This window comes from Eucalyptus grandis, chromosome 8 (genome assembly GCF_016545825.1).
Source record: "Eucalyptus grandis isolate ANBG69807.140 chromosome 8, ASM1654582v1, whole genome shotgun sequence".
NCBI classification, from domain to species: domain Eukaryota; kingdom Viridiplantae; phylum Streptophyta; class Magnoliopsida; order Myrtales; family Myrtaceae; genus Eucalyptus; species Eucalyptus grandis.
This window is the reverse complement of record NC_052619.1, coordinates 14,652,862-14,669,708: the sequence shown is the minus strand read 5'-3', so window position 1 is coordinate 14,669,708 and position 16,847 is coordinate 14,652,862. Positions and strand designations below refer to the sequence as shown.

The window sequence follows — 16,847 nt, the reverse complement described above, 5'->3', positions numbered from 1 at the left end:
CGATAAATGGGTTTTCTACCCATTTAACACCTCTAGTCATAAGTTTGTAGTTTGCCAAAATAGCCAACCAAGTGATAAATCCAAATTTAGGCACAGTTGGTCTCACCAAACTAGTCTAAGCTATAAAACTATGGTCTCCCTATTTCTGACTGACTACCAAGCTTCTTTGAGAGCGCATCTGTCGTTTGTAGAGCTAGTAAAGATCACCTGGTCATTTTCATCAGCGTGAATGGCAACCAGACACTTTTGACTTTACAAGTGGCCAGAACCAATCCTTGCCTTGAATCACATAAGCAACCTGGATACAAGCATCAAGGGCAGCACCATACTTAATCCTACCAGAGGATGCTTCTGGAGGAGTCCGCAATCATGCCACCAGTTGCCTTTGCTCATTGGCTGATGATGGGCCTAGCCTTAGCATGTTTCTCTCATTATTCTGCTGTCCATGTAAGAGACACATTGCCGGTGCTAGTTCCACTGCTGGACCTCTTAGCAGCACATGCTTCCCATGTATTAATACGAATGCGAGTTTTAAAAATTTCTCTGTCGTGTTCTTAATCATCTTATTTGTTTATATCAGGCGAATGATATTTGACAGGGTTCCTACAAGAGCATCCCAAGGGCTAACTATGTTTTTAGTTTTATGTTCTCAAGCATTCAATTCGGGGGAATTCGCTTGGCATTTTCAGATTGGCGCACCTGAAATCTGTTATAGCCAAGTTTCAATGTTGTTCCACGAATCTGGAGTCAGACTTGCACATCCACCTCGAAACTAGAGACCTTTCAGGTTCAGCAGTAAAATTCACTAAAATCTCTCATGAGGGCAATTTACAATACTAAAGCTTTTTTGCTCCTTCTCTTTCTGCCAAGTTTACATTCAAGAGCTAATGACTGAGAAGGTCTCAATGAGAGCAAAACTAGGTGTAAGCAGTAGGATTCGCCAATAAGTAGGCCTCAACGGCCCTGTACAACTCCATCGCTGTCTCCTTACCAGCCTCTATATCCTCATCTCTGAACTCGATGTCTCGGTCTGAACAATAGTAGCTCGACATCCTACAAATGGACCCGCCATTGCCATCATCGACAAACTCCATCTCATACACCACAGACTTCAGGTCGTCACTGAGTATGTCCCCTTCGATCAGAGTATACTTGCAACGGAAGTTGTCCGCATCCAGCTCATCGATCCGATGCTTCGCATATCGAAGCAAGCTTTCTAAATAACAAGCAAAGGCGGTGAACCCCCTTTTTATTCCAAGGGAAGATATGGGAATCGACAAAAGGATGGAGATAATTAGAAAGGGGAGGAGAAATTTGAGGGCAGACCTTGAGAGAAGTCGGTTTGCTTGACACTGCCAACGCCTCCATCACCTTGAATCAGGTCAATTCTCTTGATGTACTGAGGCATGAGCTTAGGGAACAGCACGTGTGAATCGAGCATCAAAGCTTCGAAGAGGCGGTCCGGAGCAACTGGCGATTCTAGCTCTTGCGCAAAAGTGACCACACCCATCTTCTCAAATATGTACCACAGAGAGAGAGAGAGAGAGAGAGAGAGAGGGTGGGGGGCGGCGGGGTGGGGTGGTGTGGAGAGTGATGAAGAGGAATGGTCTGGTGAAGGAATTTATAGGACCGAAGCCTTGAGGAGATGGATCAGGAGTTTTTGTTTGGACTTTGCATCGAGCTGGCCTCAACCAGTTTGGAGAGTGAGGACTCTTTAGGCTAATCCCAAGTTGACTTATCATCCATAGAAGTGCCGTGGGGAGGCTCCCTCATCAGTCCACCATTCTGGGCGGCTGCCTACCTCTTTTTTTACAAGTAGGACCTGGTTTTCCTTTGTTGTCGGCTGATCATAAAATCTTCTCGATTCCTCCGCGTGAGCAGTTCCATCATGATGAGATGGGCCATCTTTACGGACCAATCACTTACGTACGCAAAACACGTACCATGGGGATGATTTTTGTTTTCTTCGGAGGGGATTTGAATAACAAAATTGTAAAAAAATAGAGAAGAAGAGTAAGATCTTTCTCTTATCATGGTGCTCTCAACTGCATGCCGAGTATGGAATTGACTTTCGGAGAAAACAACGAGACATACAAATCAAGATCTCACCGGTCGAGGGTTTGAATATAGGTCTATGTTCATGTGTATGAACATATTTCTCCACGCATATCATAAATGAAGAATGGCCCTATAAGTGGGATCCTGGGATAGCGACGAGGATATAAGTTCTAGACGCAAGAGGAGTCAAATTCAACACATTTTGAGAAATACCAACCATCTAAATTGTCTTTCCTCATCACGTTGTCTTCTTGCCCAAGGTCCCAGTCAACGTTCTCATGCTGGCGGCTTGAAATGGCAACTGATATTTCGTCTAAGTAATGGATAAAACTCCAGCACGTGGCACTAAATTTAATCGTTTGATTGTTAACCGCCTAGTTTTTAAACATCGGAGACCAAGGAACTGTAACTTCACAATCTAATTAATGGCAGCAACCAACTGAAGCAAATGCCCTGGCTATTTCATTTCGTATTAGAGTGCCAATGTTTTTGTTCAAGAATAAACACCAGCGTGGTTGCTCTGTTATACTATAAGATGAAAATTTTACATCAAAAAACCGGGGGAAAGAAAGAGGAAAGGCATGCGATCAATAAATTCTTTTCAACATCACTCTCTCTCCATCTCCCTCCATGTTCGAAGAAACGAAACAATTAGATAAGAAATGGCGTTGTTACAAAGAATTTACTTTCTATTACCGGGCTTCCGCTTCCTGGTTTCATCGATGGCAGGCTGCTGGTTTCCATTTTAAAATTTCTGATATAGTCCAGGAAGGCCGGCCGCATTTGATGGCTTCCGATTTTGCCCTCGTCATGGTACCATCTTCTTCTCCGTTGAAGGCCGGCGACATGGTGGCGGCAATGGTCGCGGTGGCCTGGGCGCCCGTTGCCGGGAGTGGTGCAACCACCGCCTGTTCGGGTCGCGGCGATCGGGACCTCGCTGCCCCAGATCTTGGTCGTGGCGGTTGCCGGAGGTCACGCGACCTTCCTGCTGACCCCGCCGCAACCTCGCGGGCCAAGGGTCGCGGCGAAGAACCCTCCCGGTCTTTTCCGGCGACCCTCCCGGACGCCCGGACCCTCGCGAAGGTCTCATGTCCAGCGGCCACCCGCCCGCCGGTCTTTTTTTTTTTTTTTTTTTTTTAGATAATTTTTTTATCACCAAAGCCCTTTGTAAATATAATTCCCCCAAACACCATTTTGCTTAAAGGTATTTCAAATGAGTTTTCAAAGTTTTACCTTTGCTTTTGGAAAATACATTTAGCTCAAAGAACCGGCCAAGGAAGATGTTTTTAGACGGAAGAAGCTCATTGGCTAATGAGTTTTGTGCCATAAATTCCAGTGACTTAATCAAAATGAAAGATTAACATTTTCTTTTCTTTGCATTGGTTCTGTGCATTCGACCGATGCAATTACTCGTTGCCACATCAGACCAACGCCCCTAGCTGCAGGCCTACACAGAAGTACTATTTTGTGGACTACTTTGGGCTAATTTTGTGGATTGCACGTACGGAGTGCGGCGTATATATTTCTTAAATGTGTTCCTATATTATTTAGCAAAGACGTAACAACATGTAACAACACGTTGGCTGTTCACACCTTTTACTGATTGCGTGGCCTCCCCACTGCCATGGGTGCCTGGTGCAACTAGAACTTCTGATGCTCTCTTTATCTAGGTAGACTATATTCCCCAATTTCATGCTAAATGGGTTAAATTCGCGCTCAAACTTATTTAGATTCACTAAAATGTGAATGAGCAATTCAAATATCTTATATAAGCTAAGTCTCTTATGACATCTCAAGTGAAACATGTCCTCTTGGTCAATTTTATTACACGGATTAAATTAGCAGTACACTTGTTATCATTTATATCGAGCTTTTCTCTTCACCAGATCAATTGTAACAAGCTAGTTGACAATTGACACATTTTAATGTTACCGTGGCTCACTTTACTAATTTTGCCTGGGGAGCTACTCTGTAGTGTTATATATGGTCAAATGACAAATGTGACATCCTTGTCCAAGTTAGTCTAAACTAAGCCATTGCATTGACAGGTACTTTTTGTAAGTTCGTTTTAGTCTTACTCTTTCCTTGTTGGTTGCATAATTTCGTTTATTCTTATCCCACCATTTTAAAAGTTTGTTAGGAGCCGCTTAGTGTCCGATCAGTCCAGCCCAAATGATCACTCCATGTCCTTGTTTCCCAGAACTTTAATGAAAGATAGTTAGCAAAGCAAGTTATCATGATTATAAAGTAAAGGGCAGGGAGTTTCTACTGCATGCCATGTGGGATTCTACGAGTGAATTAGAAGGTTCCTGCTTACATTAGAGAATTAGCTAATCTTAAATTTTCGTGCAACCACTTTGATAGATCATGGCAAGCAGTAATATTGACATGGCAGGAAATCCCGATTCGTAAGGCATTGGTAATACGGTCATGGCGGCATCAGTAATACGGTCATGGCAGATTGTATCCATGAAAAGATGGGAAAGATGTACAATCAGTAAAACAGTTATGTCAATCACCACCTGCGGCTGTGAGGTTAAAACTTAGAACTTGACAGGTCCCACATGTTTAAGTGAGGCAAATGTTCTCAACAAGAATAACTCTACAGTTCCATGAAGAAATTTTAATTACAGGGATAAGTACACTAATGGTGTCATAAGTTGTGTACGACGCTCACTTTGATACCAAAAGTTTCCGTCGGATTATTTAAGTGCCAAAAAATTTGAAAAACGTTCATTTTGGTGCCAACGCCGATCTGATCAGCCAGAAATCTAACGTGGCCTTTTTTTATTAATTTCCTATGCTGATGTGGCTCGCCGGAGTTTCCATTGGATCACTTAGGCCTTCAAACGATGTTGTTTTAATATCCTAACACCAAAACGACGCCATTTTGTGTCGCCTTCTTCCCCAAACAGATTCATCTTCTTCCCCGAACAGATCCAGCAACACCAACAGCGCTGAACCAACAACACCAGCAGCGCAGAACCAGCAACACTAGTAATTTTCCAGAAAAGAAACCACGCGTTCACCTCCGCCCTCCCCTAGTAGTTTTCCCTCATTTTCAATCACCCTATCAACCTTTCAAATCCCTGAATCTCAGCCCCACCATCTCCTTCTCCCAAGGAATATCGTTGGGTGCAGAGGAAACCTATCAACCTTTCAAATCTCCGAATCTCAGCCCCACCATCTCCTTCTCCCAAGGAATACCGTTGGGTGCAGAGGAAACCTATCAACCTTTCAAATCTCCGAATCTCAGCCCCACCATCTCCTTCTCCCAAGGATTACCGTTGGGTGCAGAGGAAACGCGAGCTCGAAGAATCTCTAGAAGCACGAGCGATTTGGCCAATAGTAGCCGCAAAGATTTGGAACGCCACGGAGGTTGTCAGCGAAGCCAGCTGCTACGAAGGCGGCGGCTGTGGCCTTGCCATCCCCTCCTTCGCCCTCATCGTTGACACCTCCCTCTCTCTTGGGGTTTTCTGTTTGTTTTTTTTTTTTTTCTTTTATCTTGCTGTAGCAAGCAACTACAATGGAGGTCAAGAGATGGCGGCTAAGCGATGGTGGCCAAGGGACAACGGCCGAGGATGGCGGCCAAGCGACGGTGGACGAGCAACAGCGGACAAAAAACCCCTAATTTCAATCTCCAAATCAAATCAAATAAAATAAAAACGGCGTCGTTTTTGTGAGGCCATCCACGTAGGACGGCAAAACTACTTTCTTAAGGAAGACGAAAAACAATGTCGTTTAAAAGGCTTCTCAATTTTTTTTTTTTAAATATAAAAGCCACGTAATCAGTTTGGCCGGAATATGTCGTCGATAGCACCAAAATGATCATTTTTCCTCCGATTTGGCACTTAAATGATCCGGCAAAACATCTGGCACCAAAGTGAGCGCCGTACACAACTTATGGCACCATTAATGTACTTATCCCTTAATTACAATAGTAAGGTTGCTTTTGATCTGCTTGTTAGTGCTAAGACTTTTTATGCATGTACACAAACCGCTAAAAAGTAAATAACCCACTAAGTAAAAACTGCCAATCTCTAGGAAGACTCTCAAGCAGAATGTAATTCTATGTCAAAGATGGATAAGACAATAAAAACGTCCTGATGCCACAATCCAAGGAGGGCATCCCCCATCCCCGGGTTGAGAAGAACCCCCTTTTTATTCAGGCATCAAAAAAATTCTAGTATACAACATGCTCATTGTAGGCCTCCTTATTGCCTCTGTTTACTGCTTGTGTCAACATTACAAACCTCGACAAGCAGAGATGAAGAGAACCTTATCAACTGCGTCACTAATAAGAGCTTGAGACCAATCGATAGAATCCCACTCAATAATAGAGTTCTTAAATTAATGATCCGATAAGCCCTCTACCCTTCATAGGGAGCAGACAAAAATGCCGGGGAAAATTGTAATAATAGCTGATCTTCCGTTAGTTAAGAGTATCGATTGTCTTGAGAATCTATTGTTCTTTTCAGTCAGATGGTCCAATCATTTTCTCAGGCACGACAAGATTGTCGAACTCTTCACTTGTAAGGACTCCAAGTTTTAGAGCAGCTTCCTGAGAAAAAAAGAAAAAAAAAGTATACTTTGAGGCAGAATAATACAATTAATACATTTACCATATGCAAAGCAAGTACACCACATTCATTGTAGGCAACATTGCTTTCTTTTTACCACACCATATTTGGAGGACCCCCATGGCACCTGTTATGAGACTACACAGGGTACCTCCTCAAAAAGTGTCATTTGGGACATAGATATGCAACCCATAGTCAGGTAACAAGTTTGCAGCCCATTAGCCTCTAGACCAACCTAAGGTTTGGCGATAAGCATATCTTCTTGACAAAAAATACACCACACTCTGGATCTGTCTTCCAAGCCAGTCAAATGTGAATCCCTTTTTCAATGAGTTATGGAAATTATAGATGCAATGCAACTCGTGCTGTCATTAAAAATTCAACAAAGACACGCTAAACTAACCACATTTTCACCACTTCAGGTTTAAAAACGCCCTGTGTCAGTCGACAGAAACTATGAAAGGAATAAAAAGTTGAATTTTGGATAATTTGAATCATTTTATTGCTCATTTTCCTTATAGCTCAAGCTCTGGAAAAATTGATGTGTAAATCATTTATACTTGCACCATATGAATTAAAGCAAAGAAATGCTAACTCTTTTCATCTAATAAATCTTTCTAGTTTCTATGTCAGAATCACACAACTACAGCAAATATAGATGTTTAACTGCAGAATAATACTAACCGTTCAGATAGCATTTGTTTGGCAAACCAAAGTCAAATAACACACTAGGTTTGATAAGTTTCCACAAAACTAAACCATATTAAAAAGCCTAAATGTTCAGTTTGATCTTCCTTTCTTTTTCTCCACAACCTTATTGTTTAGCATTAAAGAGTTACAGCCAAGCTGACTGTAAAGGCTTTCCATTCAAGTCTACAATGTAAACCTAAATGTTCAGTTTGATCTTCTTTTCTTTTTATCCACAACCTTATTGTTTAGCATAACAAGTTACAGCCAAGCTGACTGTAAAGGCTTTCCATTCAAGTCTACAATGTAAACCTAAGTAAATATAGAATCAAGGAAGTCACCTTCAAAGTAGATCCCTCCTTGTGGGCTTTCTTGGCAACTGCAGCAGCATTATCATACCCAATTTTCTGGAATGAACAGGATCATTTGCTTTAAAAAACTTCTTTCTTTAATATAAAAAATGTCAAGAAGAGATATACTGAAAGTTATGATTAGAATACAGCAGGAAGTTGGACACTTACGGGGTTCAAGGATGTGACAAGCATTAATGACTGCAAGGCCCACAATTTCAGCCCACATCAAGAACAAATAATCAGCTTCAGATTCTAACAATACAGAAATTATATCCATATACTATAAGAAATAGCCCAGCTGACCTCATGCAGTAACTTTGAAATTCTTTCCCTGTTAGCTTGAATTCCATGGACGCAATTCTTGTCAAAGGAAGAAGAGGCATCCCCCAGTAGTCTTAGTGACTAAGTAAAAAGAAGAGCAAAAACGCAAGATGAGTCAATTTGGTGATGTAGCAAATAATAACCATAGACCACAATATTAACAAAAGGTTAAGCATCAATAAATAACAAACTAATTGAACCTAAAACTGCATGTAAAAAGTTTCTGTGCTATGTTGTCAAGAAAATGACCTGTCTTGTTTTCATTAAGTGTAATCATTCAATACTAGTTTCTATCCATTTGTACACCGAAACATTTTTTGCCTATTTATCCTCATGTAACAATAATTTCCAGAACTTCCAAACATGATCAAACTTAATGCTTCACATATTTTGAAAATTTTTTAGGCCCGCTACTGTGTCTAGCTATAGCGATCAAGTAGCACAGAGCAGCATTGCTGGTCCATTATTTGGCTCATAAATCAAGGATATACACTTTAAACAATGACAAAATACAAGATGAGGAGCGCACTTGTAAGAGACCACTAGCAATCATTGGCTTGAAAACATTCAGCTCAAAATGGCCATTTGATCCGCCCACTGTAACGGCTACATGATTTCCCATAACCTGCGAAAGATGTCATTTTCTGATTATTTTTCAATTTAGAATGGTCATCGTCTAAATGGAGTGACCAGAGGACACTCCCTCAGTCTGTGACTTAAAAAATAATAACATTTAACTCAAGCATATCAACTACTCACAAATTGGCCTGAGAGAGATTGGAATTGAAGATAAAATTCTTACCCGTGCACAAACCATGGTAAGAGCCTCGCATTGGGTAGGGTTGACTTTCCCCTGCCATAGAATAGGTTCAGTGAAGTGATGTCGAGTAGCTTTATCAATTTAAGGTTCTAAGACCCAAGCTACTCGTTGTTTTAATTATAACTTGCAATAGTAGTTATGATATTGTCATTACCGGCATAATACTGCTGCCAGGCTCATTTTCTGGAAGAATAAGTTCCCCAAGGCCACAACGGGGACCACTGTTTTAAGCACAAAAAATGTGAACAAAATATAACAGAAAAGGAATGACAATGATAGAAGGTAATAACTCTTGCTCTGGTGGTGAACCGACCTTCCCAAAAAACGAATGTCATTAGCAATCTTCATGAGAGAAGTAGCTACTGTGTTAAGGGCACCACTTGTCTCCACAAAAGCATCATGTGCAGCCTGGTCAGCACATAGAGGAAAATATAAATTTCTTTTTATTATATGATTGAAAAAGACTAAACATGGTCACTTAGTTATCTCCCTACTACATGGAAGAGAGAACAAGAGAGAACTAAAAAGTGTAAAGAACAAGGTTTGGATAAAAGCATTACCAAGGCTTCAAACTTGTTTTCTGCAGTGATGAAAGGTAAACTAGTTTCCTCAGCTACTGCTGCAGCTATCTTTACATCAAACCTGCACAAGTGTCCCTTCAATTGGTGATGCGTTGAAGAAAAGCCCCCAACTGTCAATATTGTCTGAGAATAACTAAAGTGAACTTGAAACATATCTAGAGAGAAAACAGCCTCAAACAACCTATCTACAATTGGCCATATCATGCTTTCTTAGTAAAAATTTCATTTTGGGCAGTCAGCCCAAGTTGCTAAAGTTATAATTGAATCATCAGAACACTAACAGGTAAGATTTGATGAGAACTAGAAATATAAAGCAAAGCCATGACCATTATATCATGGGCGGCACACAATGAGGTGAGATTGAAGAAATTATGTTAGGACAAACCTACCCTTTCTTTGTATTCAGACCGGTACCTACAGCAGTACCGCCTTGTGCAAGCTGCTCAAACCCCAACTGTCAGAACTCTGAAAATAAGGAACATTGAGAGCAAGAACATATGTATCTCCTACAAACCTGGTACATACGAGGTAGAGTGCAGTTGACACGGTCAATTCCATACTTAACCTGCAATAGGAACATCTTGGATGAATTGCATCCTCTATGTTGCCACATACTCTATCATGCTTTTGTACAACCAAAAACATAAACAATTAATTTTTCCATTTTTTGGTTGCCAATAGATATAGAAGCTCTTGGAGCCACCGGCTGATAATCAAGCAGGCATCTAAGTACATACATCACAGACTACAACTAAGCATGCAGGATTTGGAACTTAACATCTGCGCTTCCTGAAGGGCAGACTTAAATTTGTGCTACCACTAGACAACAGCAGAAAGGAAAGCTTACTTGGGTACTATAGCCACTAAACTCTTGCCCCAGTGTCAAAGGAGTTGCATCCTGAGTGTGAGTTCGTCCAATCTTAACAATATCCTTAAATTCGATGGACTGTTAAGATGGAAAAGAGAAAATGATCTAATTAATTGTAAGTGGTAAGCATTGCATATTACAAAACTATGCACTAGCATCATCTCTAAGGAAATGAAGCCTCCAGAGAAAACAGGCACAAGCACTAGTAGAGAACACACAAATAGCCAATGCATATGCACAAATGTGCATGGTGAACAAACAGAAGTGCAGTAAATGAGTGTGTGCAGAATCTTTCAGCATAGTCACATTAATTAGAAAATCCATTGAAGAAAGAGACTACATGACCTAAAGAAAGCTCAGTGTCATTGCACACAAATAAGCACTACATATCTTATGAGCCCAAACATTATACTTGTGAAGCTTGTCCCATGGGTATACCGCATGTTGCTTAGGCTATTGAATATGGGAAACAAAAAAAAATCCACAAAAAATTAAGATTTTTCACAATGTGAGCCAATGCATAGGGATCTTTCTTTTGCACAATCTTATGCATGAGCATAACTTCGAAATTCTTTAAAAGAATTGGCATCGACAATCTGAAAGGGATAAAATAAAGGTATATAGTTTAAAAAGAAGAACAATAAAGTTTACTTGAAGATTGAAGGTGTTATGTACAAAAGGGCCAAAATAGTGTCGAATGGTGAAATATCCAGTGCTGAAAGAAAGAAAGCTGCATTAACTTAGAGTATTTCCATATCCTTCAGAGCAAAAATACCAAATGATGTAAACACAAAGCATTGCTAAGGGAGCACTTCAACAATTATCCAACCTTTGATATAGAATAAAGAATTGTTTTCAGTCTTCACAATTATCAAACCTTTGAGTGAAGAGAAGAATGCAAGTTCCCCAGACTTGGCAATAATCTTGAATTTATTTCCATTGCAGCCGCAATATGCATCACCTACAATATGAGAGTTACAATAATGCATTTGTTTAACAACAAACTCTATAGTTCTTTATTCTCTTATAAATGATATAGAGTTCACATCAATACATGCCCTGGATCTGATCCCTTTTAGGCTTAAAAAAAGCAGAAGAAAGTGGTCAAGGATGACAATTTGCATCAAGTGACAGAGGTAATTCAGTGATGAAGAAAACAAAGCTTACAGTTGGGAAAGTGTCGTTAGAAGATTGAGATCGGTTCACATGGTCATTTGGGTGCACAAACTTTTCTCCACGCTTACGGCCAAGAATTTCAGCTGCTCTGTTTGCAATCACCTACAATAGCGCATAGATTGAAAAACATAAATCATGAGGAAAATAAATCATCTAGCAATTACCATCATCCTGCTTCCACATTCACGTGAAATAACAAATCAAACTGCCCTTACCCCCCATGCAGAAAAAGAAAACTCCAAATTCCTTACTTAGAAGTTCATAAGGATCATCAAGAGACCATGATTCTCATGTACGAAATGGGACTTCCCAATAGCATAAAGGATGCCAGATAAAAATATGAACAACCCAAACGAGGACACGGCAACAAAACTCCAGTCGCAATCCACATGGGCATTAGCATATTGTATCGAAAAGCACAAGCCCATAGAAGCCTTGTCATATACGTATAATTGCACTCACCTCATTGGCATTCATGTTACTTTGAGTGCCACTGCCAGTCTGCCATATGACAAGGGGAAAATGATCATTCAACTTTCCCTCAGCTACTTCTTGAGCTGCTTGCATTATGGCTTCTCCAATGGAAGGATCGAGACCGTATTCCAAGTTAACCTGAGAATTATAGCATTGACACAATCAATAACCTTCTATAATTTGTTTTTTAAGTAAATATGACGTTCGATGCTGATGACAATTAAATTGGCGTATAAACTTTGATAACACATCCTGCTTCATAAAAGTTTAAACTGATTTTCCTAGATAATACAGCTTCAAAGTTCAAGACGTTAATCATTAGATTAAAAAAAAATTCCATACTGTGATTACATCTTATTGTTCAGAGTGCAGGGTTTCTAAAAAGATAAAACTAATATAGAGCTCCAAAGCACTCCGACTCATACTGTCGTAACAATTCGACATCGGTAATAGGATTTGAAGTTAGATAAAACTTAATCTAATCAATACAAGGGGGAAGAGGGAAAAACGGCAAGCTAAAGTGAAACTATCTGGTTCACTAGCATCCGAACGGCACGACGGTGTCGGCACAAAACAAGAACAGGGCCTGAAAACGACAAGCCCATTCGCATAACTCAACGATACAAAGTAATCCCGAAACGAATCCGCCGGAAAAGCCAAAAAAGGGGATCAGTCGAAGAACACACGACCTTGGCAGCACACTTCTTCAGGACCCCGAAAGCTCGCACAATCGGCTCGGGCATCCGCTCCCGCTCGCCCCCGATGTCGAAATTCTGCAGCGACCTCTGCGTCTGCGCTCCCCACAACCTACACACGAGAATCCCAAACAAACCATCACTCCCCGGCGCGTCATCAATCCTCACGTCGCGCGCGCACTCAAAGATACGAGCTTCGGACGAAGGGGCCGAAAGACATCTTCGCAGTACCGCCGAGAGTTGACGAGGAATTAGCGAAGACGACGAGAAAGGGTAAGGCACGAACCTGTCGGAGGGGACGAGGATGGGTCCAAAAGTGTCCCTTTCCTCCCGGAAGCCAGTCGAATACGATCTCCAGCAAGCCGCGTAGCGCAGCGCGCCGGCGAGGTGCGACGGCGCCGCCGATCCGCTCGAGAGGCGCCTGGACACGACGTTCGCCGCCATTTCCGCTCCTCTCCGGTCTCGCGAGCTGCGGTCTGTCGGGAAAAGTCAAAGCTTTTTCGCCCGAAGGATGAAGGAGGAGCAGGAAGAAGAAGGGAGGCGAACCGGAGGAGAACGCGAGGGAAGGGACGGAAGCAGAGAAAAATGTGTAGATTTATATTTAGATTTCCTAGGAAAATGACTTTTTTATTGGAAAATATTTTGTCTTCTGGCTAATTTTCCAAAATAGAATATACGTTAATCATCATTCATCATTTATTTGTAGTAATTTATAGGGATGATGGCAATTAACTTTAACTCAATATATAATATGATTCTTCAAATTTTCAATTTATTTAATATGATTCTTGAATTTTAACTCAACATAAAATGTAGATCTCCGAACTTTCTATTTACCCAATATAATTTATGAACTTTTAATATATATTCAATTTAGTTTAAATTATATGAAAATATTCCATATTATATTTTTATTAATACAAATTCAGAGGTAATGTATAACTTATTGACTAAATTGAACATATACCAGATCATACTAAAAAGATTAAAAGTTCGGGGACTAAATTAGACATTGGATGAAAGTTCTAGGACCATTTGCATTATTTTCCATAATTTATATTAAGCTTCTTGTTCCTAGTACAATAGAATTTGGGGATAAATCTTTTCTTTTTTTTCCTTTTTTTTTTTTTGGTGAGATGGGTGATAATTTTTAGATGGAATGAAATATGTTAGTAAAATACCCCTACTTTTATGTCTCGTACGTATTGAATTTTTAACAAGACTTCCATCTCCCGTACATGTGGAAAAATACTTGTTCTTTTGGAATTAACCAAATTATGCACCCACAAAACCCATGCGGTATTATGCTCGGCAAAAATATTTTGATTTTATTTAGTTGGCTAATGAAATAATTTGTGAAGAGCCATTTATATGACATGATTACTTTTATTTCATGTTGACTTTATAAATATAATATTCCTGCTATTTCTCATTATATGATACAAAACTAGTAACAAGGTAACTAGTAAGATGTTCCTGTAGAATTTGTGTCATTTAAATAGTTATAGGATAATGTGTAGACTTTGCTTATTTGTAATAGTTCGTGATAATATCCATTTATGATTTTATTACGATAATGCCTGATTTGTTTAACGTAATTTTAAGAAAAATTATCATATATACTACATGATGTCCCAAATAGTATAAATTCCGTACATACATGTGTAGTAATTAAAAAGACGAGTACTTTTCATATCCAAATTTTTGAATCTCTTCCTCTCCTACCCAATTTCTCAGCGGCGGCATTAGGATCTTTTTGGAATGGAGAAAAATTTTCTTGTTTTAAAAAATAATATGGCATCTCAAAATCCAAACTTTTTATTGTCCATATAAGTATGCCATTCTGACAAAAAAAAATATGTATATATATATAAAGTATCCCATTATATCATTTATTTGGGAGTGGCTAGAGATTTGAGCATTGAGAGCTCTTCTCAATCGGCTGCTAGTCATTTGCACCTCCCAAGAGAAAAAGCACAGCTCCTGTCAAAGCAACAGAGAGCCAACTATACAGATTACAAAGCCAAATGGACAAGTCTCGCACCGAATTACGTAGCCAGGCAGCACATTAAGGGTAAAGAATTCCTCCATCCAGCACATGGAAGCTCAATATCACTTGCATATAGCACTGATCTCTTCTCCTTTAACACGTAGAACGACATCATGGAAATATGCTATCGATAACCCATTCCGTGTGAGTTTCAGCAGTATTTTCTGCGAGCGCCACCGTTTAGTATCTGTACTAACCAAGCAAATTCTTCATCCCAGCCTCTAATGTTTCTGTTGTAGCCCTTCACATTCAGCAAATGGCTCCATACGCGCTTCGGAAATTAACACTTAACGAATAAATGGTCATATGGTTTTCAAGGCAGCTCTGCAAAAAACCATATACGTCATTTACACCACTAGCCCTTATCCTGATTCTGTCATTAAGTCTGCAGTTTTGCCGATGTAGCCAACCAAGTGACAAATCCAAATTCAGGCACATTTGGTCTAAACCAAACTAGTTTAAGCTACAAAACTTTGGTCTCCCTAATTTTTACTGACTTCCCAGCTTCTTTGAGAGCGCTTCCGTCGTTTGTAGAGCTCGTAAGAGATCACCTGGTCATTTTCATCAGCGTGAATGGCAACCAGACACTTCGACCTAACAAGCGGCCAGAACCAATCCTCGTCTTGAATTACGTAAGAAACTTGGATGCGAGCATCAAGGGCAGCATCATACCTATCTTCTACAGTATGCTTCTGGAGGAGTCCATGATCACGCCACCAGTTGTCTCCGCTATTGGCGGATAATGGGCTGGCCCAAGCCTGGGCATGTTTCTGTTCATTTTTCCGCTCTCCCCGGTGTTAGTTCCACCGCAGGACCTATTAGCAGCACATGCTTCCCATGTATTAATACGAATGCGAGTTTCAAAATTTCTCGTCATGTTCTTAATCATCATATATGTTTATATCAGGCAAATGGTATTTGACAGCGTTACTTCAAGAGCATCCAAGGGGCTAACTATTTTTTCAGTTTTATGTTCTCAAGCTTTCGATTTGCAGGAATTCGCTTGGCATTTTTAGATTGGAGCACCCGAAATCTGGTAATGCCAAGTTTCAATGTTGTTCCACGAATCTGTAATCAGACTGGCTATCCACCTCAAAATTAGAGACCTTTCAGGTTCAGCAACAAAATTCACTAAAATCTCGCACGAGGTCAATTTACAATGTTAAAGCTTTTCTGCTCCTTTTTCTTTCTGCCAAGTTTACATTCAAGAGCTAATGACTGGGAAGGTCTCAGTGAGAGCAAAACTAAGTGTAAGCAGTAGGATTCGCCAATAAGTAGGCCTCAACAGCCCGGTACAACTCCATTGCTTTATCCTTGCCGGCCTCTATATCCTCGTCTCTAAACTTGATGTCTCGGTCTGAACAATAGTCGCTCGACATCCTACAGATGGACCCACCATTGCCATCATCGACAAACTCTATCTCAGACACCACAGACTTCAGGTCGTCGCCGAGTATGTCCCCTTCGATCAAAGTAAACTTGCAGCGGAAGTTGTCTGCGTCCTGCTCATCGATCCGATGCTTCGCATATCTAAGCAAGCTTCCTAAATAACAAGTAAAAGGCAGTGAACCCCCTTTTTATTGCAAACGAAGATATGGGAATTGGCATAGAGAAGATTAGAAAGGGAACGAAAATTTGAGGGACGACCTTGGGAGAAGTTGGCTTGCCTGACACTGCCAACACCACCATCGCCTTGAACCAGGTCAATGCTCCTGATGTACTGAGGCATGAGCTTAGGGAATAGCACGTGTGAATCGAGCATCAAGGCTTTGAAGAGTCGGTCCGGAGCAACTGGCGATTCTAGCTCTTGCGCAAAAGTGACCACACCCATCTTCTCAAATATGTACCAGAGAGAGAGAGGGAGGGAGGGAGAGTGATGAAGAGGAATGGGCAGGTGAAGGAATTTATAGGACCGAAGCTTTGAGGAGAAGGAACAGGAGTTTTTGTTTGGATTTTGCATCGACCTGGCCTCAACCAGTTTGGAGAGTGAGGACTCTTTAGGCTAATCCCAGGGGAGAGGCTCCGTCGTCAGTCCACTGTTCTGGCCGGCTGCCTTCCTCCTTTTCTACAGGTGAGACCTGTTTTTCCTTTGTTGTCGGCTGATTATGATATCTTCTCGATTCCTTCGTGTGAGCTGTTCCAGTTATGATGAAAAGGGGCACGTTTTCGCACCAATCACTCACG

General features: G+C 40.7%; 3 protein-coding genes across 3 annotated transcripts; all 3 read right to left on the bottom strand.

Moving 5' to 3' along the window:
* Positions 1–781: 781 nt before the first annotated feature.
* LOC104456728 (major allergen Pru ar 1) lies at positions 782–1,738 on the bottom strand. Its single transcript, XM_010071583.3, has 2 exons — positions 1,327–1,738; positions 782–1,216 (listed from the first exon to the last, which is right to left on the bottom strand). The coding sequence occupies exons 1-2, from the start codon at positions 1,508–1,510 to the stop codon at positions 918–920; spliced, it is 483 nt and encodes a 160-aa protein (XP_010069885.1). The 5' UTR covers positions 1,511–1,738; the 3' UTR covers positions 782–917.
* Positions 1,739–6,117: 4,379 nt separating this feature from the next.
* On the bottom strand, positions 6,118–13,169 carry LOC104456729 (fumarate hydratase 1, mitochondrial). The gene is made up of 17 exons (XM_010071584.3): positions 12,900–13,169; positions 12,608–12,725; positions 11,907–12,056; positions 11,436–11,546; positions 11,146–11,229; positions 10,248–10,346; positions 9,915–9,965; positions 9,790–9,839; positions 9,380–9,461; positions 9,133–9,227; positions 8,974–9,040; positions 8,802–8,852; positions 8,529–8,624; positions 7,982–8,080; positions 7,847–7,876; positions 7,667–7,732; positions 6,118–6,619 (listed from the first exon to the last, which is right to left on the bottom strand). Exons 1-17 carry the CDS (start codon positions 13,055–13,057, stop codon positions 6,533–6,535), a joined length of 1,494 nt encoding a protein of 497 aa, XP_010069886.2. The 5' UTR covers positions 13,058–13,169; the 3' UTR covers positions 6,118–6,532.
* Positions 13,170–15,777: 2,608 nt separating this feature from the next.
* On the bottom strand, positions 15,778–16,769 carry LOC104456730 (major allergen Pru ar 1). Its single transcript, XM_010071585.3, has 2 exons — positions 16,311–16,769; positions 15,778–16,206 (listed from the first exon to the last, which is right to left on the bottom strand). The coding sequence occupies exons 1-2, from the start codon at positions 16,621–16,623 to the stop codon at positions 15,908–15,910; spliced, it is 612 nt and encodes a 203-aa protein (XP_010069887.2). The 5' UTR covers positions 16,624–16,769; the 3' UTR covers positions 15,778–15,907.
* Positions 16,770–16,847: the final 78 nt, after the last annotated feature.

Coding starts and splice junctions, on each gene's coding strand:
- LOC104456728 (XM_010071583.3), bottom strand. CDS start 1,510: ATGGGTGTGGTCACTTTTGCGCAAGAGCTAGAATCGCCAGTTGCTCCG. Junction 1,217..1,326: donor GCAAACCGACTTCTCTCAAG/GTCTGCCCTCAA, acceptor CTTGTTATTTAG/AAAGCTTGCTTCGATATGCG.
- LOC104456729 (XM_010071584.3), bottom strand. CDS start 13,057: ATGGCGGCGAACGTCGTGTCCAGGCGCCTCTCGAGCGGATCGGCGGCG. Junction 11,547..11,906: donor GTAACATGAATGCCAATGAG/GTGAGTGCAATT, acceptor GCGCTATTGTAG/GTGATTGCAAACAGAGCAGC. Junction 8,625..8,801: donor TTACCATGGTTTGTGCACGG/GTAAGAATTTTA, acceptor CATCTTTCGCAG/GTTATGGGAAATCATGTAGC.
- LOC104456730 (XM_010071585.3), bottom strand. CDS start 16,623: ATGCAAAATCCAAACAAAAACTCCTGTTCCTTCTCCTCAAAGCTTCGG. Junction 16,207..16,310: donor GCAAGCCAACTTCTCCCAAG/GTCGTCCCTCAA, acceptor CTTGTTATTTAG/GAAGCTTGCTTAGATATGCG.